The sequence below is a fragment of the Symphalangus syndactylus genome, chromosome 4, assembly GCF_028878055.3.
Source record: "Symphalangus syndactylus isolate Jambi chromosome 4, NHGRI_mSymSyn1-v2.1_pri, whole genome shotgun sequence".
In the NCBI taxonomy this organism is placed as follows: Eukaryota; Metazoa; Chordata; class Mammalia; order Primates; family Hylobatidae; genus Symphalangus; species Symphalangus syndactylus.
The window spans coordinates 100,250,643-100,278,030 of record NC_072426.2 but is presented as its reverse complement, the minus strand read 5'-3'; the positions used below and the strand labels follow the sequence as shown (position 1 = coordinate 100,278,030).

At 42.0% G+C, this 27,388-nt stretch overlaps 1 protein-coding gene across 2 annotated transcripts in view; it reads right to left on the bottom strand.

The window, feature by feature from the left end:
- CFAP70 (cilia and flagella associated protein 70) overlaps positions 1-27,388 on the bottom strand; it is a 68,964-nt gene that overhangs the window by 40,332 nt on the left and 1,244 nt on the right. For both annotated transcript variants that reach the window (XM_063637527.1, XM_063637528.1), the window contains exons 3-9: positions 24,669-24,771; positions 23,468-23,654; positions 16,803-16,901; positions 16,536-16,615; positions 13,350-13,529; positions 9,523-9,705; positions 4,001-4,095 (exon numbers count right to left, since the gene is read on the bottom strand). In XM_063637527.1, coding sequence (XP_063493597.1) covers positions 4,001-4,095; positions 9,523-9,705; positions 13,350-13,529; positions 16,536-16,615; positions 16,803-16,901; positions 23,468-23,654; positions 24,669-24,731 — 887 coding nt within the window. In that variant the 5' untranslated portion in view covers positions 24,732-24,771. The remainder of the gene's footprint in view (positions 1-4,000; positions 4,096-9,522; positions 9,706-13,349; positions 13,530-16,535; positions 16,616-16,802; positions 16,902-23,467; positions 23,655-24,668; positions 24,772-27,388) is intronic.

Here is a 27,388-nt window from a genome sequence, read left to right as displayed (position 1 = left end):
ATTGAGGTCACAAGGCAAAAACTGCCATCCTGAAATTGAGAGAGACAGGAAAATACAGAGGATCACAGCTGCAATCGGCTTAAAGACAGCAGAAGTCAATGGTGTCAGCAACCAGTAGAAATAGTTTAATGATAATTTTGACAAATTGCTGGAGGCTGAATGTGGACTAGCTGGGAATGAAAAACTCCAGGGGGCCCACTGTTAAGGGTCCCCACACTTACATAAGTTTTAAATCCAGGAGCCCCACCAAGTTCTCACAGTGAAGATAGAAGAAAAATATCCTCATATTTCACTCAGGGAGAGAAGAAAAGTAACTATTTTGAAATACGGCCACAGTGTTCTCCCTATCAAAGGGTTGATCTTTAAGGGAAACTACTTTACCAGATCCTTATCTGATCTCAGGGAAGGGCATTTAGACAACTGCAACCTTTCTAGCTTCCACAGGGATAGGAGGAAAAAAAGATTATCAAACACTTCTGAAAGTCACAGCCCAGGGACCCAAACCTATTTACTGAGACGTAATCACAGGTTATAGAATACTTCTCCCCAACAATTTGCCACCACATCAACAGAGTTTCAATATAATAAAAATGAATTACAACTGAGAGGGCTACAAACCACTCTATTAGAGAAGTTCTTGGGCAAATCCAAAGACAACAGGGGAGGTGGGGGAAAAAGGAAACTGAAGCCTCTGGCACTTACAACTATGGCAAACAAGAAACACAACCCAACTCCTAACCAGATTAACATAAAACCTCACACTAAAAATACTAGTTACCCCAATTCCTATTACCCAATATATAATGGCTAGCTTCCAAATTAAAAGGCTATAAAGAATGCTAAAAGGCAAGAAAAAATATAGTCCAAATAGACAAAGCTACTATAAGACCTAGACTAAGATATGACATAGATTTTGGAATTATCAGATAGGAAATTTAAAGTAACTATAATTATGTTAAAGACTCTTACGGAAAAAGTAGGCAACATGCAAGAACAGATGGGTAATGTAAGCAGAGATGGAAACTCTAAGAAAGAATCAAAAGGAAATGCTAGATATCAAAAACACAAACAGAAATGAATAATTCATTTGATGGGCTTATCAGTTGACTGGACATGGCTGAGGAAAATAAAATCAGTGAACGTGAGTATGTGTGAATAGAAATTCCCCAAACTGAAATGCAAAGGAAAAAAATGAAAACAAAAAATCAAGAATATCCAAGACTTGCGGAACAATTACAAGAGGTATAATTAGGCATAACAGAAGAAGAAAGAAAAGAGCAGAAGAAATATTTGAAGTAATAATAGCTAAGAATTTTCCAAAATTAACTGACAGACACCAAACCACAGATCCAGGAATCTCAGAGAATACCAAGCAGAATAAGGACAAAAACAAACAAACAAACAAACAAACAACTATATCTAGGTATATCATTTTCAAACTGCAAAAAAGAAAATCTTGAAAAAACCAGAGGAAAAACACTTTACCTACAGAAGAACAAGGATTAGAAATACATTGGACTTCTCTTCAGAAACCATGCAAGCAAGAAGAGAGTAGAGCAAAATATTTAAAGTTGTGAAAGAAAAACCCACCAACTTAGAATTCCATACCTACTAAAATTATCCTTCAAATGTGAAGAATAAATAAGCCCTTTCTCAAACAAACAAAAATGAGAGGCATTTCTGGCCAGTTGACATGCCTTACAAGAAATGCTAAAAGTTCTTTAGAGAAAAGGAAAATGACATGGGTCAAAAAACTTTTATCAACATAAGAAAGGGCATCAGGAAATGTCATAAATGAAGGTAAAATAAATTTATTAATGTTTTTTATTCTTAATTGATCTGATAACTATTTGTTAAAAGTAATAATGGCAACAACGTATCCTCAATAAAATATTAGCAAATCAAAGCTAACAATGTATAAAAAAGAATTATACACCATGACCAAGTGGGGGACCAGGGGTATATAAAAACTCTCTAAAATATCTGCTTAATTTTTCTTTTCTTTTTTTTTTTTTTGAGACGGAGTCTCGCTCTGTCGCCGAGGCTGGAGTGCAGTGGCGCAATCTCGGCTCACTGCAAGCTCCGCCTCCCAGGTTCACGCCATTCTCCTGCCTCAGCCTCTCCGACTAGCTGGGACTACAGGTGCCCGCCACCACGCCCAGCTAATTTTTTGTATTTTTAGTAGAGACGGAGTTTCACTGTGGTCTCGATCTCCTGACCTCGTGATCCGCCCGCCTCGGCCTCCCAAAGTGCTGGGATTACAAGCGTGAGCCACCGCGCCCGGCCATATCTGCTCAATTTTTCTGCTCGATTTTTCTTTCTTTTTTTTTTTTTTGAGATGGAGACTCGCTCTTTCACCCAGGCTGGAGTGCAGTGGTGCAACCTCGGCTCACTGCAAGCTCCGCCTCCCAGGTTGAAGCCATTCTCCTGCCTCAGCCTCCCGAGTAGCTGGGACTACAGGCGCCTGCCATCGCGCCCAGCTAATTTTTTGTATTTTTAGTAGAGACAGGGTTTCACCGTGTTAGCCAGGATGGTCTTGATCTCCTGACCTCGTGATCCACCCATCTCGGCCTCCCAAAGTGCTGGGATTATAGGCGTGAGCCACCGCGCCCGGCCTCTGCTCGATTTTTCTATAAATCTAAAGCTGTCCTACAAAAACAGATACTCATTTTTTTAAAGTCAGAGTTGTTCATTCAGATTGTATATATATTGGTAATCCTTCAATTCTCATCTCTCTCTAACAACCAGGTCACTGTGACGAAGACTGATAGTTACCTACACAATATCAGTGTACCTGTTCTTTAGTAATTAAATCTTGATTTAGCCTGGGTGACAATGTGTTCAACTAAAACACTTTATTGTCTAGCCTTCTTGCATCTAGAGGTTGGATAATGAGACATAAACAGAAGTTGCCAGATTCCAGGAAGGTTCCAGAGGAGGGGTTAAGACAGCCAGCATGTGTCCTTTTTTATCCATAACCATTCTCCTCTTCCAAATTTCTGCCAGAAATGTGAGTGTGCAAGCTGGAGCTCCAGCAGCCACCTTTGCACCATGATACAACCTTGTGGATGGAAGTCACATAGTTAAGAAGGTAGAACGAAAGGAAAGATGGAGCCTGGATACCTAATAACACTGTGTAACCATCATACATACCAATTCCAGACTCTTTTTTTTTTGAAATGGAGTCTCACTCTGTTGCCAGGCTGGAATGCAGTGGCATGATCTCGGCTCACTACAACCTCTGCCTCCTGGGTTCAAGCAATTCTCCTGCCTCAGCCTCTCGAGTAGCTGGGACTACAGGTGAGTGCCACCATGCCCAGCTAATTTTTGTATTTTTAGTAGAGATGAGGTTTCACCATGTTGGCCAGGAAGGTCTCAATCTCTTGACCTCGTGATCCACCCGCCTCGGCCTTTCAAAGTGCTGGGATTACAGTTGTGAGCCATTGCACCCAGTTGACTTTTTTTTTTTTTTTTTTTTAAGAGACAAGGTGTCACTCCATTGCCCAGGCTGGAATGCAGTGATGCAATCACAGCTCACTGCAGCCTCAACCTCCTGGGATCAAGCAATCCTATCACGTCAGCCTCACAAGTAGTAAGACTACAGGTACGTATCTGCACCAAACTAATTTCTTCTTTTTTTTCTTTCTTTTTTTTTTTTTTTTGTGAGCCAGAGTCTTACTTTGTTGCCCAGGCTGGTCTTGAACTCTTGGCTTCAAGAGATCCTCCTGCCTCCCACAGTGCTGAGCATAAGCCACCAGGCCCAGCTCAGACTTCTTTTATGTAAAAGAGGAATAAGCATTCACCTTGGTTAAACCACCATCACTAGCTGTTTCTTTTATTAGCAGATGAACACAACATCACTCTAATATATAGATGTGATAAATGAGAAAGTCTCAATCTAAAATTACCTTAACTCAAATATAAATAAAATTAACAAAAGTAACATTTCTTCCCACCTACAAGCCTTTGTGGGTTAGACATATGTCCTTCCTCTTCTTACCTGACCACTGCAGAAGGATCAAGGTAGCAGCGACTTTCCAAGTCCCAAATAATCCTTTTCTTTATGCACTCTGCTTGATTCCTAAATTCGCTGTCCTGTAAAATATAAATACTTCTGTTCTCGGTATGTGTGCCATGATTTCATTCTGCTCCATCTATAGGGCATTCTTTTAATGGATTTGTTCACAATACTTTTCTTACTACTATTATTACTACTATGACTACTATTGCAACTACTACCACCACCTTAAAATTATGAGTACTTTATTAATAAAGTATGTAAGATAAGATAAATTACATATATAATAGTTACATTGATCCAGTACTAAGATCCAAATACTGACTAACATAACCTCAATCAATGAATCTCAACTCTGGATGCATATTAAAATCATCCGGAGTTTTTTTTTTTTTTTTTTTAAACACCTGGACCCGGTGCAGTGGCTCACACTCGTAATCCCAACACTTTAGGAGGCCAAGGCAGGAGTACTGCTTGAGGCCAGGAGTTCAAGACCAGGCTGGGCAACAAAGTGAGACCTCCATCTCTAAAAATAATTTAAAAATTAGCTGAGTGTGGTGGCATGAGCCTGTGGTCCCAGCTACTCAAGAGGCTGAGGCAGGAGGATTGCTTGAGCCTAGGAGGTTGAGGCTACAATGAGCCTCAATAATTGCGCCATTGAATTCCAGCCTGGGTGACAGAGACTCTGTCTCAAAAAAAAAAAAAAAAAAAAGGAAAAAACACCTGGCATTGGTACGATTTTAAAAGTAAATTCTTACATAGTTTACTTGGGTTAAGACTTGGCCATTGTCATTCTTTTACATGCTTTCCTGGTGACTGTAATGTGCAGCCAGGGTTGAGAATTAACAATCTAAACTAAAACATAAAATATAATCTGAATGACTAAAATAAAATGTCTGATCTAAATTAAAATATAAATCAAAGTATGAATTTTCACTAATCACAATGATGAGAAAAGATAATGCACAGTGTTTTTCCAATATTCCTAGCCTCATCTCTACTATTTTAAATATTTAGAGTCAGACAATGAAAAATAATTCAACCATCCTCATTTTACAAATTATTTTATTAACTGTTTCCATCGGTGGATTATCAGCTCATTCAAGAAACATTTGCAAGTGTATTATACTATTTTCTATGCCCTTGACAAATTTCTGGTAATTTATATAATTAATAAGTATATTAAAGTATGTCCATACAATGTCACATTATACAGCAAGTAAAAATAAAGAGTGAGACTGCTTTTTATATAATGTGGAAAAATCTCAAAAATACACCACAAAGTAAAACAAAGCAAGTTGCATATAGTGTGTGTAAGTATGTACTCTTTACATTTGTGTAATAAAAATGATGGGGAACGAATACATGTATGTATTAGTGTGTGCATATATATATGATCACCTTATACACTCAGTTTTAAAAAATGAAAAACAGGCAGGGCGCGGTGGCTTGCGCCTGTAATCCAGAACTTTGGGAGGCAGAGGTGGGCGGATCACTTGGGGTCAGGAGTTTGAGACCAGCCTGGCCAATATGGTGAAGCCCTGCCTCTACTAAAAATACAGAAATCAGCAGGGCATGGTGGCGTGTGCCTGTAACCTCAGCTATTCAGGTGGCTGAGGCATGAGAATAGCTTGAACCCAAGAGGCAGAGGTTGCAGTGAGCTGAGATTGTGCCATTGCACTCCAGCTTGGGTGACAGAGTGAGACTCTGTCTCAAACAAACAAACAAAAATATTAATACCTTGAGATAAAGGAAAAATAGCAGTGTCTTCCCAACAGATTCTAGTTTTGAAAATAACAAGACTTTGAATACTTCCTGAAAATCTGGACTTCCTAAAGAAAAGTACTTTTATCTGCCGGGCGCAGTGGTTCACGCCTGTAATCCCAGCACTTTGGGAGGCTGAGGCAGGCGGATCACCTGAGGTCAGGAGTTCAAGACCAGCCAGGCCAAATGTGGTGAAACCCCATCTCCACTAAAAATACAGAAATTAGCCCGATGTGGTGGCAGGTGCCTGTAATCCCAGCTACTTGGGAGGCTGAGGCAGGAGAATCGCTTGAACTCAGGAGGTGCAGGTTGCAGTGAGCCAAGATCGGGCCATTGCACTCCAGCCTGGGCAACAGGAAGGAAACTACATCTCAAAAAAACAAAAAAAGAAAAGTACTTTTATCCCTGATGTTTATTATGCTGATGTCTGAAGATATTTTATAACCTTTGTATATCTGAAAATCAAGTGCAGAAACCTGCAGTTTTGCCATCATGAATAGACTAATGTAAATGGGGTAACGCTGGTAATTTTGTGTTGTTTTCTTATAAAAACATTTGACCCTTGAACAACACAATTTGAATTGCATGAGTCCACTTATATATATTTGTGGATTTTTTTTTTTTTTTTTTTTTTTGAGACAGAATCTTGCTCTGTCACCCAGGCTGGAGTGCAGTGGTACAATCTCGGCTCACTGTAGCCTCTGCCTCCCGGGTTCAAGCGATTCTCGTGCCTCAGCTTCCTGAGGAGCTGGGATTCAGGCGCACACCACTATACTGGCAAATTTTTGTGTTTTTAGGACCAGGCTGGTCTCAAACTCCTGGTCTCAAGTGATCTGCCTGCCTTGGCCTCCCAAACTGCTGGGATTACAGCCACCGTACCTGGCTCATATGTGAATCTATTTTTTTTTTTTTTTTTTTAGACAGAGTCTCACTCTGTTGCCCAGGCTGGAGTGCAGTGGCATGATCTCGGCTCACTGCAACCTCCACCTCCCGGATTCAAGTGGTTCTCCTACCTCAGCCTCCTGAGTGGCTGAGATTACAGATGTGTGCCACTACACCCAGCCAATTCTTGTATTTTTAGTAGAGATGGGGTTTCACCATATTGTCCAGGCTGGTCTCGAACTCCTGACCTTGTGATCCACCCCCCCCTTGGCCTCCCAAAGTGCTAGCATTACAGGTGTGAGCCACCATGTCTGGCCATGTGGATCTTTTTTAAACCAAACATGAATCAAAAATACAGTATTTGTGGGATGTAAAACCCACAAATATGGAGGGCCAACTTGTCCTATACATAGTTTCTACAGGGCTGACTGCAGGACTTGAGTATGCACGAATTTTGGTATTTGCAGGGGTCCTGGCAACAATCCCCCACGTATACCAACGGATCACTATACTTTTTTTTTTTTTTTTTTTGAGACAGAGTCTCGCTCTGACACTCCGGCTGGAGTGCAGTGGCACAATCCTGACTCACTTCAACCTCTGCCTCCAGGTTCAAGTGATTCTTGTGCCTCAGCCTCCCAAGCAGCTGGAATTACAGGTGTGTGCCAACGTGCCCAGCTAAGTTTTGTATTTTTAGTAGAGACAGGGTTTCATCATGTTGGCCAGGCTAGTCTCGAACTCCTGACCTCAGTGATCCACCTGCCTCGGCCTCCCAAAGTGCTAGGATTACAGGCATCAGCTACTCTGCCCAGCCGAGATGACTATACTGATTTTTTATTTGGTGAGCCAGTCCTTCTGAAGTCTGACTCCCTTTCACAATTTCCAAGGAAACCTTTTCTTTACTTTTCTAAATGCTTCTGTCTCTGGGTCTTCCTTTGACTTATATATTTGCTTTTATATACATAAGAAAGTATCTAGAAGGAAACATAAGAAACTGTAACAAAGGTGATGACTGTCACAGAATCCTTGGTCTGTTGCTTCTCCAGCAGAAAACCTCTGTGGCTGGTGGCACTTTTGCCCAAATTTTGCTTGGGCCTGCTAGGCTCGTTTCACCCACTTGGCCCGGCAGGCTGTGCTAGGCTTGCACTACTAGCCTGGATCCCATGCCTGCCAAGGGTGAGCTAGGCATGGATCATTGAGGGGTGTGTGAGTAAGCAATCATGGGGTCTGGCCATTGTGCACAGCCAGGCATGCTGGCTGCAGCAGAGCTGGCAGCTCCAGGCATCAGCACAGGTGCCAGCTCCCTGCAAGGCTGCAGCTGAACCAGGCATATTGCAAACGGCTTCCGTGGCCGGCACCAGGGAATGTGGTGGTGTTCAGAAGCCTGGAGACACCAGAAACTGAAGAGCCCCAGGTGTCACAGCCCTGGCTCAGGGAGCTCCTAGGTCTGGGCTTCCCAAAGGACCATAACTCTTCTCTCTTCTCCCCTTTTTGTCACCCACAATGTGATGAACAAGGGACATGTTTCAGCCCTGTTTGTGTTACAGCTCCTTCAGCCCCACCATTCCGCAGGTCCTGAGTTCTTGTTTTGCATCCAGGAAGAATGAGGTACACAGACAAGTGGAGGGTGGGCAAAGCAAAGAGGTGCTTTACTGAGCAACAGAACAACTCAGAGGAGACCCACTGAGTAGTGGTAGCTCCTCTCTGCAGGCAGGTTGTCCTGAGAGTGCCCAGCTCTCAGAAGAGAGGAGAACCACAGTGGGTAGCTCCTCTCCACAGGCAGGTCATCCCATCCTTTGCCTGAGTCTGGCTGAGTCATGGGTTTTTACGGGCTTCAGAGGGGAGGAAGTGGATGCTGATTGATCCATGGGAGGCCATGGGTGGGGCCAGAAAATTACCGTTCTCACTCCAGTCCATGGAACTAGCAGCCTGGCCCCCAGACCTAAGGCGGTCCCTGGCCTGAAGGTGGGGTTTCACTGGGGACCTGCCCCTTTTTGCCCAGGAGCCTGTCTGCCTCCTGCTGCCATCCACAGTGCCCTGGCTGTTCATGCTGAGGGGTGCCTGCAGTTCCATGCCAAGCTGCCCTCAGTGGCCCCTCGGACTTTCTCCCATGCTCGTGGGTGCCCAAAGTCTGGAGGGGGATCAAGGTGGCAGGGGGTTGGTGTGTCAGCGCTGCCCTGAGCACATGCGCACCTGGCCAGGTTGTGACAGCACCGGACTCGGCCACAACTTAGCTCCAAAATTGGAGCAGGCACCAGGAGTAGGCAGAGGCCAGGCAGCAGGAGCAAGCACTTCGAAGCCTGTGGTGGCAGGAGGGCTTCCCAGCTTTCAAGAGTGCAGAGATGCCTGGGTATGCAGCTGTGGTTGGACAGCTGCAGCTGCATATGGGAGGGCAGGGCTCCCACTTGTTCCTGGCTCCCGCCGGCTCCATGGAGCGTGTAGGCCCAGTCAGGACTCCCCCACTGCAGCCAGCATCATGGCAGGAGCCGCTCCAGACTGGCCACTGCTGCCATCACTACTAGGGTAATGAGATGGAGAGGAATTAGAAGGAAGAGACATGACTAGAGGGATACTTTCACTGAATAGATCTTCATTTTTAATTTTGACAGTAACTGATAATTACCTATTCATAAATCAATAAATTTAAAATAAAATAAAGAGCACATGTGATATAAATTATTTTGTTTTCTGGACTTAAGAAGTCAGAAGATATTTGAATCAGAATTAGATATGTGTTTTATTTTGGCATGTAATTATTTTGACAGGTGACAAATGTATATAAATTACAGTAATTCACGAAATGTTTTATCATCTGTCAGTACACTAAGTTTATCACAAAAACCTGTATATCAGGCTCTCACCTCAGGATGGTTAAGTTCTCCTTCTTCTTCTTCATAGGGACCACCAACAATGAATGCATCAGGAATGTTATTAGCTCCTGGAGCCAGAATGTTGGCAATTGGCCACTTTTTGGGCCGGGGAACAGGTTCCCTTTCCCCTCCAAGCTTCAGAGTTCCATTCTTAAATAAAATGGGATAGTCCTTCTACAGAAATAAATACCATATGTCAGGAAAATTTGTAAAGGACTTTGAAATGGACAAGAAGATTATTCAAGTGTCTTTTCAATGGAATGCTGAGTGTTGTCAAACATACCCCTCTATGATTAATCTGATTTTAGAGAGGGGCCTGTGCCCTTCATTCTCTTTGTGCTATTTTACAACTCTGTAACTTACAGACATTTGATAATAATGCAAATTATTCTTGTTCATAAATATGCAGATACAGTTTGTCCAGTGGCAATGTAACTGATTATTTCCCTGAAGCTAATGACAAGTTTTGAATTATTGGCAAATTCATTTCAGCATTCCTGATGCCTATATACTCCTTTGAACTCATTGTCACATTTTACTGATTCCCTCACCAATTAGTTAAATAAAATCTTGGACCAAATTCTGTGTTATTTATATTTATATGAGAGTTGTGTTTATACCTGTTTAAAAATTATCCTTTAGAAAACAAACTAAAATCTGGCAAGGGGCTAAAAATATAGGCATTTTCATGTCTTATAACTTATCCAAAGTATACTTGTAGTAGAAAATTGGTAAAATATATAAGTAGGCAATTTATAGAAGGGGAAATTAGAACATCCAACATTTAAATAAAAACATGCTATGTTTCATTAATAATCAGTAAAGTGCACATTAAAACAATGAGATATCAGCCAGGCAAGGTGGCTTAATGCCTATAATCCCACTTTGGGAGATAGATCCAGGAGGATCACTTAAAGCCCAGGAGTTCAAAACCAGCCTGGGCAACATAGCGAGACCCCTATCTCTACAAAAAAAAATTTAAAAATTAGCTAGATGCAATGGCATGCACCTGTAATCCCAGCTACGTGGGAGGCTGAGGTGAGAGGATTGCTTGAGTCCAGAAGTTCAAGGTTACTGTAATCTATGATTGTGCCACTGCACTCCAGCCTAGGTGATGGAGTGAGACTCTGTCTCTTATTAATGGATAGATAGATAGAGAGATATATAGATAGATAAAGAACAGGAACAAGAAGTTTACTGGAAAAGAAAAATAAATGGCCCTTAAATTAAAAGAAAGTTCTATTTCCAACACTACAGCAAACTAAAGTACAACAGACCCTTCGTCAGCAACAAACACAACAAACTAGATAAAGTAGAACAGCAACAACAAAAAAAGAGTTATATTTTATCACATAGCCAAGGTCAAAAGAAGTAAATGAAAGTCTAGGCCAGTCACGGTGGCTCACACCTGTAATCCCAGCACTTTGGGAGGCCGAGGCAGGCGGATCACAAGGTCAGGAGTTCGAGACCAGCCTGGCCAATATAGTGAAACCCCATCTCTACTAAAAATACAAAAATTAGCCAGGCGTGGTGATGGGCGCCTGTAGTCCCAGCTACTCGGGAAGCTGAGGCAGGAGAATCGCTTGAACCCAGGAGGCAAAGGTTGCAGTAAGCCGAGATCACGCCACTGCACTCCAGCCTGGGTGACAGAGCGAGATTCCATCTCAAAAAAAAAAAAAAAGAGAAAGAAAAAGAAAGTCTAAAAAGTGCCAGAACTGGCAGCAGCAGCAACTCAATACCCAAGGGATAAGCTCATGAGCTGATGCTGTGCAACCCAGGAAATGTCAGACCCAGACACTATTATAGAGAAGCAATCATGGCCCCACACTCAGGCAGGACAGGAAGCTGGAACTAAGACTACTGCATAAAACTAGGACCTGGGGCTGGGCGTGGTGGCTCATGCCTGTAATCCCAGCACTTTGAGAGGTTGAGGCATGCGGATCACCTGAGGTCAGGAGTTCGAGACCAGCCTGGCCAACATGGTGAAATCCCGTGTCTACTAAAATACAAAAAATTAGCTGGGCATGGTAGTGGGCACCTGTAGTTCCAGCTACTCAGGAGGCTGAGTCAGGAGAATTGCTTGAACCCGGGAGGCACAGGGTGGAGTGAGCCGAGATCATGCCACTGAACTCTAGCCTGGGCGACAGAGTAAGACTCCATCTCCATCTCCAAAAACAAAGCAAAAAAGAATTCTAGGACTTGGAAGGGCAACCTTTCATCAAACATCAGAATAAAGGAGCCCTTTTCAAGTTTAAAATGATGCAAGAAACCTAAAAGAAAAAGATTTAACTATTAAAAAACTTTTGTATACCAAAACAATGACCCAAATTAAAAATAAATAATAAACCAGAAATAAATATGATAAACTATAAATTGGCAAACTTGAAAGAAAACATTATTTTTCTCTACATATGAAGAATTTTTTTTTTTTTGAGATGGCATTTCACTCTTGTTGCCCAGGCTGGAGTGCAATCTTGGCACCATCTTGGCTCACTGCAACCTCTGCCTCCCAGGTTTAAGTGATTCTCCAGCCTCAGCCTCCCCAGTAGCTGGGATTACAGGCACCCACCACCATACCCAGCTAATTTTTTGTATTTTTATAAGAGACAGGGTTTCACCATGTTGGCCAGGCTGGTCTCGAACTCCTAACCTCAGGTGATCGACCTGCCTCAGCCTCCCGAACTGCTGGGATTACAGGCTTAAGCCACTGCACCCCAGCCAGAATTTAATACATCAGCAAGAAAAATACTAAGCCCTCCAGAAGAAAAAAAATAAAAGGCACTTTTAATTATCAAAATTAGCAAAAACAAAGAGAAAATTTTCAATACAATCCCAAATTTGGAGAGAGGGCAATGCACAGATCTGCCTCATATAGCTATGCAGGCTGTTCCCTGGAAGGGTGATCAGCCATCTCATTTGCCTAGGACTGTCCCAGCTGTGGTGCTGAAAGTCCCATGTCCCAGGAACCGCCTAAGTCCTCAGCAAACTGAACAGTTGCCACACAACTTTAGTGGGTCATCCACATACATGGCCCTGGAAATAAGACAAGTGGAAGTGTTAACTGAATAGAAGAAGCCTTTTAGGAAGCAATTTACAAATCTCCAACAAGAGCCTAAGAAACTCCATATCCAATCATTCCTATACCTAGAAATTTGGCCTAAGAAAATAATCTGGAATTAAGAGAAAGTTTTGTTTAATAAAGCACATTGCACAAAATCTGCAAAATGTACACATAAAAATAATCTGTATAGAAATACACCAAAATCGGCCATTTTAAATCTTACATATTTTCCACCATATATTTATATAAATTATATTTAATGCACAATATATAATAAATATGTAAATCATAAACATTAAAATCTGTATATAAAATAGAAATAAACTGTATTTTTCTTTTCTTTTTTTTTGAGACGGAGTCTTGCTGTGTCGCCCAGGCTGGAGTGCCCTGGTGCAATCTCAGCTCACTGCAAGCTCTGCCTCCCGGGTTCACGCCATTCTCCTGCCTCAGCCTCTCTGAGTAGCTGGGACTACAGGCGCCCGCCACCACGCCCAGCTAATTTTTTGTATTTTTAGTAGAGACGGGGTTTCACCGTGGTCTCGATCTCCTGAACTCGTGATCCACCCGCCTCAGCTTCCCAAAGTGCTGGGATTACAAGCGTGAGCCACCGCGCCCGGCCTGTATTTTTCAAGCCTAAAATAAATCTTGGCCATTAGTAGTGCAATGCTTTGAATGAAATCTTAGAGGTGAGGAAGAGATGGCCATATGAGTACAGACATGTTTGAATCTCTATAAATATCTGGCAGTAGGGCTTTACCTCTCCAGGTGATGGAACTTGCAGACCGACCATGTAGTTCTGCCCAGGACCTGTTGGAATGAAGGATTCAGGCACAGAGTAAGCAGCCTCCAGCGTGACCTTCAGTAGATTGCCCCCTGAGATCTGGGCTGTGGTCAGTAAAGGCTCTGCCACTAATACTTTAACTTCAAGACTGCACTGCTGTAAAAGAATAAAATTATGCAGCATTTTGAAAATTGCCAGAGATCTTCCTTTTTTGCATTATCTCATTTGAATCTCGTATTACTGTTCAAGATAAGAAGGTAAAGCTTAATTATTTCCATAAGTTGAAATCATGTTCTCTAAGTCCCATGAGTTGGAGATAGAGCCAAGAAGAGAATCTTATCCCTAAACTAGATCTCTTCCCACTCTACCATACTGAGGTAAAGTATATATATAAATACATATAACACAGGAATTGTAAGATTCTATTGAAATGTTGGCCAGGCATGGTGGCTCACTCCTGTAATCCCAGCACTTTGGGAGCCAAGGCAGGTGGATCACCTGAGATCAAAAGGTTCAAGACCAGCCTGGCCAACATGGTGAAAACCCATCTCTACTAAAAATACCAAAATTAGCCAGGCATGGGGGTGCGTGCCTGTAGTCCCAGCTGCTGGGGAGGCTGAGGCAGGAGAATCGCTTGAACCCGGGGAGGCAGTGAGCTGAGATTGTGCCATTGCACTCTAGCCTGGTCAACAAGAGTGAAACTCCATCTCAAGAAAAACAAAAAAAATGTCAATAGAAGTTGCACATGAGTAAGTGAGACTGGGTGCTTTTTTTGCTAGTCTATATTTTATGATTTTTTTTGTCATTTTTTTTAATTTTTTAAATTTTTTTTTGAGAGAGTCTCCCTCTGCCGCCCAGGCTGGAGTGCAGTGGCATGATCTCAGCTCACTGCAACCCTGCCTCCTGGGTTCAAGCGATTCTTCTGCCTCAGCCTCCTGAGTAGCTGGGAGTACAGGCACATGCCACCATGCCCAGCTACTTTTTGTAGTTTTAGTAGAGACAGGGTTTCAACACATTGGCCAGGCTGGTCTTGAACTCCTGACCTCGTGATCCGGCTGCCTTGGCCTCCCAAAGTGCTGGGATTACAGATGTGAGCCACTGCACCCAGCCTATTTTTGTAATTTAAATGTAATGCTTTGTAATAAGAAAATATTTTTTTCAAATAGATACGTATATATTCCACATAAATAGGTATAGACATATATGTGTATACCTCTGACATTTTCACTCAGGATACATACAAAGTAGGTTTTAAATGTGTATTGAGGCGGGGCAAGGTAGGATCTCGCCTGTAATCCCAGCACTTTGGGAGGCCGGGGCAGGCATATTACCTGAGGTCAGGAGTTTGAGACCAGCCTGGCCAACATGGTGAAACCCCATCTCTACTAAAAGAGAAAATATATAAAAGTTAGCCGGGCATGGTGGCGGTGCCTGTAATCCCAGGTACTCGGTAGGCTGAGGCAGGAGAATCACTTGAACCCATGAAATGGAGGTTGCAGTGAGCCGAGATCACACCATTGCACTCCAGGCTGGGCAACAAGGGCAAAACTCCATCTCAAAAAAAAAAAAAAAAGAATGTGTATTGAATGCTAGGCACTTTGCTACATCACTAGGGATATAAAGACAAAGAAGACATAGTTCCTTTCAACATAGAACTCATGTCATAGTGCCAAGATTTATGCGAAATCTATACTAGAGACCTGTACAAAATGCTGCAGTCAAGGACACCAAGGAGGCAGTGAATAACTAATTATTTGGCTGGGGGTTGACATTTATAGGATAAATAGGCATTTACAACCTGGATTAGCAGAGGAAGGAAAGAAAAAATAATTCTGGATAACAGTTTTTGTGGGCTGGTCCAAAGGTAGTGAGTTATCTCAACTGACTGTTCACAGTCAGTTACAGATCAAATTATTTGTTCTATTCTTTCCCCGCTTCTCACTACTGCACTTGACTATTCTTAGAGGGGAAAAACAGTCTATGTAAAGAGGGATTGGAACAGTATGGTATCTTCCATTTAGGTATATGTAAATAATTCAGGATTCTGGAACTTGAAGTATTAATATAAGGAAAGGAGTAATGGGGAGATGAGGTTGAAGGGGGAGGCTTCCATTATAAAGGATGCTGTATGCCTGCTAAGCAATCTGGACCTTAACTTGTAAGCAGTGGGTGAATCCATGAACTACACAGTACTAAGTTGGGGAAGAGATAAGATCAGATTCACTTTTAAATCACTGTGCAAGCCATCGGAAGGTTGAATTGGAGGGAGGTAAAGGTAGGTACAAGGCTATTTGTAACTATGCAAGTGAGAGGTAATAAGGCAATAAAGAGTAGGAATGAAGCCAAAAAGAAAACCTAAAGACACTTAGAAGATGGAAAAGGCAGGATTTGGTGAAAGGCAGATTTGAGGACTGGTTGTAGTTAGGGTCTGAAGGAACAGTCATAGGTTCTATGTTCCATGATTTCATGGATGGGTAATGCCACTAGTCAAAAAACTAAGATAAAAGGAAGAGTAGGTTTCAGGGAAGATACTGAGTTCAGTTTTGGAATGTTGAGTTTTAGGTGCCTATGGGATAACATTATAGAGGTATACAGTAGGTGCTTATAAAGCCGAGACTGCGCCACTGCACTCCAGCCTGGGCGACAGAGTGAGACTCCGTCTCAAAAAATAAAAATAAAAATAAAAAAAATAAAAAATAAAAAAATAAATAAAGTCTGATATTCTAGAATTTCAGAAAGGGGTCTGGGCTAAAACTGTTGGATTAGAAATTTTCAGTGAGAGGCATGCTACCATGCCCTAAAGTATATGAGGTGCTTTCATATACTACTTGATCCATCAGGACATAGCTCAAGAGTTATTTCCATGGTTAAGCCTTCCTTGCCTCTACCTGTGGACAAAGTAACTGATACCTGCTCTATGCCCATGTGCCTCACTCCACCATTTAATCACACTGGGTTATAGTCTATGATATGTATGTAGACTGTGGGCTTTTCAAAGTAGGACTCTGCCTTATTATCTTTGTTTCCCAGAATCTAACACTAAGTGTGCTGTGAAAAGAAAATGCCCAATGCATTACACTCAACTGAATTGAACCTTAATAGCAGACAGAATTGTTACATTGAATGGCAGGCTGAAATGTTGAGAGCTAAAACTCTGATTACCTTAGCACTTGATCTAGGAGTTTCTAAGGGTGAGCCTTGCACAGGGTGCAATGGAACTGTTGTTTGAAATGAACTCTGTCCTGCAAAAAGAAGCCCAAGTTGAGCCAAAGAAGAAAGGGTTAAGTTGGGATGACTGCAGGCAGAGATAAATGTGCCCACTTTTCCCCTCAAATCCCTCAAATTCATTGAGGCTAATTTCTATATCTCTCTGGGGCTAAGTTTCATGAGCTTTGCCATTTCTGCTTTTGGGCAAAGCACACATCTGACCTTCCAGTAAGGGAAGAAGGTCCACCACAGCCTGACCAAGAATTAAGGTCTTCTCTTCTTTCTGTTTCTTTTCCTTTGGTAAAACTTCAGTCACAGTTACTAGAAAAATCAAAACAAAGAAAATGAGACATTTAAAACACATCCATCCAATAACCAAGGTGCAACAAACAAAGCATTGTCAAAGATATGTAAGTTAAAAAAAATAAACTTGAAAGTAAAGAAGGCACCAACATCACTGACTTCTGGTGGAAAATATTGGACCACTTCAGTGACTTTTGAACTTTTTGCCTGCAAGTTATAATAAGAAATGGGTTTTAGATCATAATCATGTACATGCATGTGTATAAAAGTAACTGAGGCTGGGCGTGGTGGCTCACGCCTGTAACCCCAGTACTTTGAGACCACCCTGACAAACACGGAGAAACCCCACCTCTACTAAAAATACAAAATTAGCCAGGCATAGTGGCCCATGCCTGTAATCCCAGCTACTCGGGAGACCGAGGCAGGAGAATCGCTTGAACCCGGGAGGCAGAGGTTGTGGTGAGCCGAGATCAAGCCATTGCATCCAGCCTGAGCAACAAGAGCGAAATTCCGTCTCAAAAAAAAAAAAAAAAAAAAAAAGTAACTGATACATATGATTATATAACAAAGCTTCATATTGTTGCAGGAAGTCAGGGACCCCAAACAGAGGGACCGGCTGAAGCCATGGCAGAAGAACGTGGATTGTGAAGATTTTATGGACATTTATTAGTTCCCCAAATTAATACTTTTGTAATTTCTTATGCCTGTCTTTACTGCAATCTCTAAACATAAGTTGTGAAGATTTCATGGACACTTATCACTTCCCCAATCAATACCCTTGTGATTTCCTATGCCTGTCTTTGCTTTAATCTCTTAATCCTGTCAGTTGAGGAGGATGTATATCGTCTCAGGACCCTGTAATAATTGCATTAACTATACAAATTGTACACCATGTGTGTTTGAGCAATATGAAATGTGGGCACTCTGAAAAAAGAACAGGATAACAGCAATTGTTCAGGGAATGAGAGAGATAACCTTAAACTCTGACCGCCAGTGAGCCGGGCAGAACAGAGCCATATTTCTCTTCTTTCAAAAGCAAATGGGAGAAATGTCGCTGAATTCTTTTTCTCAGCATGGAACGTCCCTGAGAAAGAGAATGCGCACCTAGGGGTAGGTCTCTGAACTGGCCCCGCCGGGGCGTACCTGTCTCTTATGGTCGAGATTGCAGAAGTGAGATAGACTCCAGTCTCCCATAGGCTCCCAGGCTTATTAGGAAGAGGAAATTCCCGCCTAATAAATTTTGGTCAGACCAGTTGATCTCAAAACCCTGTCTCCTGATAAGATGTTATCAATGACAATGGTGCCCGAAACTTCATTAGCAATTTTAATTTCAACTCGGTCCTGTGGTCCTGTGATCTTGCCCTGCCTCCACTGGCCTTGTGATATTCTATTACCCTGTTAAGTACTTGATGTCTGTCACCCACACCTATTCATATACTCCCTCCCCTTTTGAAACTCCCTAATAAAAACTTGCTGGTTTTTGTGGCTTGTGGGGCATCACGGATCCTACCAACATGTGATGTCTCCCCTGGACACCCAGCTTTAAAATTTCTCTCTTTTGTACTCTGTCCCTTTATTTCTCAAGCCAGCCGACGCTTAGTAAAATAGAAAAGAACCTACGTGATTTTTGGGGCAGGTCCCCCGAAATCATATAATATTAATCTCTACTAGGTCAAAATCCTTAGGTATTTTCTGTTCTATTTCATATAGAAGAAATTACTGGTCATAATGCTCATCAATTGATCTTAGGAATGGCTAAAAAGTCACAATCTGAAGTTTGAAAAACACTGCTCTAGGGTGGGCGAGGTGGCTTATGCCTGTAATCCCAGCACTTTGGGAGGCTGAGGCGAGCGATCACGAGGTCAAGAGATCGAGACCATCCTGGCTAACACGATGAAACCCCGTCTCTACTAAAAATACAAAAACAAAATTAGCCAGGCGTGGTGGCGGGCACCTGTAGTCCCAGCTACTCAGGAGACTAAGACAGGAGAATGGTGTGAACCCGGGAGGCGGAGCTTGCAGTGAGCTGAGACTGCGCCACCGCACTCCAGCCTGGGCGACAGAGCGAGACTCCGTCTCAAAAAAAAAAAAGAAAAAGAAAAAAGAAAAGAAAAACACTATTCTAGATCCCCCTATATTGCCTACCATAAGGCTTGACACATTTTGGAGTAATCCTGTAGCATGCAGAGTATGTACAAGGTTTTTCACTGCAGCATTACTCTGTGTGCTTAACACTTATTATAACAATTTCAAAATTTCAAATACACGAAGTAGAATAGTGTAACAACTATCCATATAACCATAATCTAAATTTAACAATTTTTTTGCTTCATCATATGTAGCTTTGTTTGCTCAAATACTTTTATCATATTTGCTTTGTTTGCTGAAGTACTTTTCAAATAAATTACAGACATCATGACATTTTACTCCTAAATACCAAAGTATACAAATCCCAAGTAAGACATTTTCCTAGAAAACCACAATCACCTTACCACATCTAGCAAGTGTGTGATAATAGCATTAAATAATTCCTTAATTCATCTAGTGTCCAGTTTATATTTGACATTTCCCAATTATCCCCAAATTTATTTTGTAGCTGGTCTGTTCAAACCAGAATCCACTCAAAGACCACATATTGCATTTGGTTGTCATCTTTCTTTTCATTTAGAACAGTCCCCCCTTTCCACATACTTCTCTCAAACATTTCTCTCTTTTGTTGAAGACACCAGGTCAATAGTTATATAGAATGTCACACCTTCTAGATTTGTCTCTTGTTTTATTCCTCATAGCATTTGTTTCTCAATTCCTGTGTTTCCTACTTGGGTTCAGCTTCAGCGTTTTCAGCAAGGATAATAGAGTTTGATAACATATTTATCTATGTTGTATGTTATCAAACTCTGTGACCTTTGTAACCTGACAGATGAAAATAGCATCTAAACATAATTTTATTTTTTGTATTAGAATGAGGTTGAAATTTTTTCCATATACTTAAGGAACACTTATAGTTTCTTTTCCATGAACTCTTCATATTCCTTTCATATGTTTTGTATACTTTTCCATTAGATTCTTGCTCTTATTAATATGCAAGAGCTCTTTTTTTTTTTTTTGTGAGACGGAGTCTTGCTCTTTGGCCCAGGCCAGAGTGCAGTGGCGCGATCTCGGCTCACTGCAAGCTCCGCCTCCTGGGTTCACGCCATTCTCCTGCTTCAGCTTCCCAAGTGGCAGGGACTACAGGCGCCCGCCACCACACCCGGCTAATTTTTGTATTTTTAGTAGAGACGGAGTTTCACCGTGTAAGCCGGATGGTCTCGATCTCCTGACCTCGTGATCTGCCCACCTCGGCCTCCCAAAGTGCTGGGATTACAGGCGTGAGCCACTGCGCCCAGCCCGCAAGAGCTCTTTAAAGGTAAATTTGCCTTCTGTCTAGAAATGAATTGGAAATTGTATTCCAGTTTGTGGTTTGTCTTTTACAGTTGCTAATGAATATATATATATATTTTTTTTTCTGTGGTTTCTACAGTTGTGAAATACTTATAAAGGCTTCCTCTCTCTGATTATTTTAATTCCATGATTTCTTATGGTACTTACATGATTTAATTTTTTACACACATTTTATCCAGCTGGTATTTATTTTGGTGGTTTGTTTGTTTGTTTTTCAAGACCAGGTCTCACTCTGTCACCTGGGCTAGAAGGCAGTGGTGTGATCTCAGCTCACTGCAAACCCTGCCTCAAGGGCTCAAGTGATCCTCCCACCTCAGCCTCTGAAGTAGCTAGTGCTCCAAGTGCTCACCACTATACCCAGCTAATTTTTTTGTGTGTGTATATATATATATATATTTTTTAGACGGAGTCTTGCTTTGTCACCCAGGCTGGAGTGCAGTGGCGCAGTCTCGGCTCATTGCAAGCTCTGCCTCCTGGGTTCTCGCCATTCTCCTGCCTCAGCCTCCCGAGTAGCTGGGACTACAGGTGCCCGCCACCTCGCCCGGCTAATTTTTTGTATTTTTACTTGAGATGGGGTTTCACTGTGTTAGCCAGGATGGTCTCGATCTCCTGACCTCGTGATCCGCCCGCCTCGGCCTCCCAAAGTGCTGGGATTATAGGCATGAGCCACTGCACCCGGCCCCAAAGTGTTGGGATTACAGGCATGAGCCACTGCACCCAGTCATTGTTTTTTGTTTTTGTTTTTTGAGAGAGTCTCACTCTGTCACTCAGGCTGGAGTGCAGTGGTGTGATCTCGGCTCACTGTAACCTCCACCTGTCAGGTTAAGTGATTCTCCTGCCTCAGTCTCCTGAGTAGCTGGGACTACAGGCACACTCCATCACGGCTGGCTAATTTTTGTATTTTTAGTAGAGATGGGGTTTCACCATGTTGACCAGGCTGGTCTTGAACTCCTGACCTTGTGATCCACCCACCTTGGCCTCCCAAAGTGCTGGGATTACAGGCTTGAGCCACTGTGCCCGGCCCATTATGTTTTTTAATTCAATTTAAGATCTTCCAGTTCTTGGCATGACTTAGGGTTTTAAGTTGAAACCTGGACTTTTCCTATTGTTATGAATCTCTGGATCTTACTTACACCTGTTTTCAGGGGGCTTTTTCCAACACCACCCCAACAGGGGAAGGAAGGAGATGCTGCCTCATTACTGACAAGTTGGGGTGGAAGTCTAGGTTCCCTACTCAGCCTCCTCTGACACCTAATGGGGGCAGCTCCTCAATACTGCTGAGCAGGAGAATTGGAGTCCTGATTCCTTACTTGATTTCCACTGGTATCACAGTGGGTGTGGACTCATTACCCTTGGGTGATGGTGGAAGTTCTGACTCTAAACTAGGCCTCCTCTGACACCACTCCAGTGGGAAGTGAAGGGACACCTTGTTACTGACAGTGTGGGAATAGAAGTCCAAGATCCATGTGGTCTCCACTAACATTATGAGGGGTGGGAAGGGGACTCATTACTAGAGGGGATAAAAGTCCTGGTTCCCTACTTGGTCTTCTCTGACATCACTAGGGTAATGGAGAACCTCATTTTTGAGCTTTATGAGAGTGGAAGTCTAGGCTCTCCACTCAGCTTGATTGAGGGTGGGGGCTACAGCTTTTTTTTCCTACAGTGTTTGGCTAGAGTACGGGAAATACTGTCTAAAACTTTTCTGTCTTATTAGGCTGCCACTTTCATAGTCTTTTGGCTAAACAGAGCAGACTTTTATCAGGCTTTCTTTCTTTTTTCTTTTTTTGGTCTGTGCCCATTGGTGTCTCCAGGTTGCCACCTTCTTCAGCAAGAAGTATGGGATATATAAGGCAAAAAGAAAACCCAAGGAACTCACCACTGTGTCATTCCCCAGGTCCCAAGTTTCCTTCTCTCCACCTTTCAGAGTCTCTTATGTTTGTTTTATATATAATGTCCAGGGTTTGTAGTTGTACTCAGTGGGAGGAATAGAGAAAAGCACATCTATTCCATCTTCTCAAAAGTTCTGCTTTTAATCCTTTTTATTTCTAATTAATGCGCTTAAGATTATAAATAACCTCTAAGTACAACTTTATATCCCACAAATTCTGATATTTGGTGTTTTACTGTTGATCTCTTCCAAATGCTTTGCAATTTTTATTATGACTTTTTTATTTGTCCCATGAATGATTCATAAGTATGTTTTTAAATTTCCAAATAGTTTTTTGGCTTTTTGTTATTGATTTATAATCTTGTTGTTACATTTTGGCAGAAAAGATGGTCTGTATGCTATTGATCCTTTGATCTATGGTAGGACTTGCTTTATCGCTTAGAATGTGGCCAATTGCTATCATAAAAATGCTCCTGCTGTGTTTTAAAAATATATATATTCTTTAATGGCTAGTACAAGCCTATGATTATTCCTAGGGAAGACTTTTTTCTCTACCCAAGATCTAGACAGAGATGCTGATAAGCAGATTTTATTTTCCTGGTCCATACTTTCTGAGAGTCTTAACTTGTGATGGGGAGATCTCAGTCTCTATTCCCCCATCAACAGCAGCCAAAGGTTTTCTGTCTTTGTGAGAGCATTAAAACCCAAGCCCCTCGGTTTTGGAGTACTGCCTTCTCCCTGTACACTTCCACTAACACATACCCACCAATGGCAGCTATTCAAGATTTCCAGGTTTCCTGGCCGGGCGCGGTGGCTCACGCTTGTAATCCCAGCACTTTGGGAGGCCGAGGCGGGCGGATCATGAGGTCAGGAGATCGAGACCACAGTGAAACCCCGTCTCTACTAAAAAATACAAAAAATTAGCCGGGCGTGGTGGCGGGCGCCTGTAGTCCCAGCTACTCGGAGAGGCTGAGGAAGGAGAATGGCGTGAACCCGGGAGGCGGAGCTTGCAGTGAGCAGAGATTGCGCCACTGCACTCCAGCCTGGGTGACAGAGCGAGACTCCGTCTCAAAAAAAAAAAAAAAGGTTTCCAGGTTTCAGTTCCTGCCTTGCTTCTGGGAACAAAGGAACTGCCCTTTCTTTCTCATGATTTTAGTTACATGTTTAAAAGAATGTTTTGGTTCTGCTTTTCCCATCCAACATGATAGGGAAGAAGGCAATCAGGACATTGATTTTTAGAACCACATGGACTTACAGAACACAGGTTTGTGAGCGAGGTCATCTAAACTGATTCCTCCTTCAGGATTAAACTCAAAACTGCTAGTGAAGTTGTATTTTGCACTTCCTTCTGGAGAAACAGTAATTTTTGCAGAGTCTCCCAGAACCACTTGATTGAATTCTACCCGAATAAAGGTAACTGGAGTATCTCCTTTAAAACCTTTCTGTTGGCAGAAACACACCACTTTACAATTATATTCAAATACAGAATTTTCCTACACATCTGGCAACCCATTTTGATTTGGGCTAAATAGCATTTTTCATTTTTTCCTAACAAGCAACATCACAAATACAAAAGGAATAGGTAGAAAAATCATTAAACAAATCTAGTTTTACTTACATGCAACATTCCATTTAAGTGCTGTTATGTTGGAGTCTTGAAAGTAACATTTATTGTGTTTCACCTAATAATAAAAGTATACTGAGCAACATTTCTTTTTCTGTTTTTTTGTTTGTTTTTGTTTTTGTTTTTGTTTTTTTTGCGACGGAGTCTCGCTCTGTCGCCCAGGCTGGAGTGCAGTGGCGTGATCTCGGCTCACTGCAAGCTACTGAGGAAGATTTTTAAAAGTAAGAAAATTAATTACCTGCAATCTTACTGTAACATGTAAGCATTATTAACATTTTAGAATATATTTTCTAGTGTTTTGCTGTGAATATATGGATGTATGTGTGTGTACCCATACATGCACACATAGATACATTTTTATATAGGCATTTTAAAACAAAGTGGAGCTCATTAATTACATCCTCTTTGGAATGATCTTTTTAAAGTTAATATACTGAATATTTTCCCATTTCATTATACTCCTAATTTTTAGTACATCACATTGTTGTTGTTTTTTTAATTAATCAAATAGAATTAATCACAAGGGAAACTCTGGAAGAATTCAGATCCTTCTCAGGAGAGAGGGAAAAAAATTATATGTGAACTGCTGTCTAGAGAAACTAAAACCACTATTTCTTTCATCCTGTTAAATTTAGTATTCAAATTGCCGGGTATTTGAGACACACAGTAATATGACTTGGAGATTATAGACTAACAATAAGGAACCCTGAGGCGGAATGCCACTGCTACATAAAGCCAGGAGGTTTGGAGGTAGAGAATGAAGCAAAATTCCATTCCTCCTGCAGGTACTCCCAAACTAAGGATTTTTGTAAATTTCCAAAAGTAACTTTACCAAATCATATCCCTCTGTCACAGTGATCTGCACGAGTCTGCCTATTGATGGCACTTGCTCCATATCACCAACTGGGAAAAGTCCCTCTGGTTTTCTTTGGTCTCTGTAAACAGAATGAATCAACCTGTCCCCTCATGTACCACAGCTGCACAAGTACCCATATTCCATCATAACCAATACCAGGGAAAACCTAAGGAAATGCCATAGTCCAGCACTGTTTTATTCCCCACATCCAACCTTTGCTGCTGGACAGGCAGTGCTTTAGGGAGGTGGTCACAAGGATGATTTCACCGGTTAGTGCTAAAAGATGTTTATACAGGTAACTAACCCATTAAACACAAAGTATCACAAGACAAAGTAGAAACACCTTGACCTCTCATACCCTACATCAGGGTTCCCCAGCCCAAGCCATGAACCAGTACCAGCCCGTGGCCTGTCAGGAACTGGGCTGTACAGCAGGAGGTAAGCAGCAGGCGAGCAAGCAAAGCTTCATCTCTATTTACAGCCACTCCGCATCACCTGCACTACCACCTGAGCTCTGTCTCCCATCAGATCAGTGGCGGCATTAGATTTTCACAGGAGTGCAAACCCTATTGTAATTGATGCATGCAAAGGATCTAGGTTGTGCGCTCCTTATAAGAATCAAATGCCTGATTTGTCACTGTCTCCCATCACCCCCAGATAGGACTGTCTAGCTGCAGGAAAACAAGCTCAGGGCTCCCACTGATTCTACATTATGGTGAGTTGTATAATATTTCATTATATAGGCTGGGCACCGGTGGCTCACGCCTGTAATCCCAGCACCTTGGGAGGCGAGGTGGGCAGATCACCAAGTCAGGAGTTCGAGATCAGCCTGTCCAATATGGTGAAACCCCATCTCTACTAAAAAATTCAAAAATTAGCCGGGTGTGGTGGCACATGCCTGTAGTCCCAGCTACTTGGGAGGCTCAGGCAAGAGAATCGCTTGAACCCGGGAGGCAGAGGTTGCAGTGAGCTGAGATCACACCACTGAACTCCAGCCTGGGCGACAGAGTTACTCCGTCTCAAAAAAATAAAAAAATTTCATTATATATTACCATGTAATAATAATAGAAATAAAGTGCACAATAAATGTAATGTGGTTGAATCATCCCCGCTGCCCCCAGTCTGTGGAAAAGTTGTCTTCCATGAAACTGGTCCCTGGTGCCAAAAGGGTTGGGGACTGCTGCCATACACCGTTCTCAGTGTTCTCTGGTAACCGTTGTTTTAAATCTGCAAGGCTCCCTTCACTCAGTTTTACAAAAATATATTTTGAGAGCAGGAAAGAAGCAGCCACACAAAATGGTAGTCCACTGGAAAAGGTCTTAATATATTTCTTATTTAGTCAGATATACTGTCAATTTTAAAATGCTAAGGGCACAAAACAATTTCGAAAATAAATTGGATATTTGTTTTTTGGAAAAGGACTTTTATCTCTCCTTCCTTTTTTTTTTTTTTTTTTCAGGCTCTCACTCTGTCACCCAGGCTGGAGTGCAGTGGTATGATCACAGCTCACGGCAGCTTCAACCTCCCAGGCTCAAGTGATTGTCCCACCTCAGCCTCCTGAGTAGCTGGGACTATAGGCATGCGCCACCACGCCCAGCTAATTTTTGTATTTTTTGTAGAGACAGGGTTTCACCATGCTGTCTAGGCTGGTCTCGACAGCTAGGCTCAAGCAATCCGCCCACCTCAGCCTCCCAAAATGCTGGGATTAAAAGGCATGAGCCACTGTGCCTGTTGAAAAAGCCTTATTTTCTAACTCAATTCAAACATTTACTGAGGACATACTATGCTAAGTGTATTTGGTGATACAAAAGAGAAAACAACATCTTACAGCCTTCAGACTTTCTAATTATCCTGCCTCTTCTCAGCTACTCCAGCATTTTTCCAGTCACCTAAAAGTCTCAAATCATTTGTTCAACAACATATTTCTGGGCTCTTTAAGGGCTTTAGTGGCACTGACAACTCCTTTGTCAAATGTACATTTGAAATGCCCTTTTGTATCAGTCTTCTTTCCTTTTCAATAATATGGCATTAGCCCTTCACTACCCTTCTGCTAGACTAACAAAAGCCTCCTAACTGGTGTCTCTGACTCCAGTTTCTCACTCTAATTCATCCCGCTTTTGTCAGAATTGCTCATTGAAAAAACTTGTTAAGCTTGGCACTGTGGTGGGTGCTGAGGATACAAGAGATAAGATGTGAACTCTCTAACCTCAAGAAATTTAAAATCTAGTGAGGACGAGAGACGTGTAACTAGACCAGGAGTCATAATCTGTGAGATAGGTGCTCTGACAGAGGAAAGAAGGGAGGAGTGAAACACACAGGGAGGAAAAGGGGGGTGGAAATTTATTTTTTCTTTTACAAATATAAAGAATGAGAGAAGCAAGGAAATTAACTGATTATAGACAGTGTATCAAGTGTGCTTCACATTTATTATCTTAAATGTAGCCTCCCTTCTCAGTGATTCTTAAATCTCTATTTGATTGAAAAAAACAGCTTCAGAGAAGTTTGTTATCTTACCAGCAGTCATACAGCAAGGAAGTGCTGAACGAAGCTGGGACCTAGCTGGATTTGAGATACACGTGCATGCCAGGAAAATCTTGAAGGAAGTACCCTGGAACTATGTCTTAATAGAGTAAAGGGAAGGATATTCCAAGAAAGGGAACAGATTTTAAAACGTTCAGAGGCAAAACAACACACAT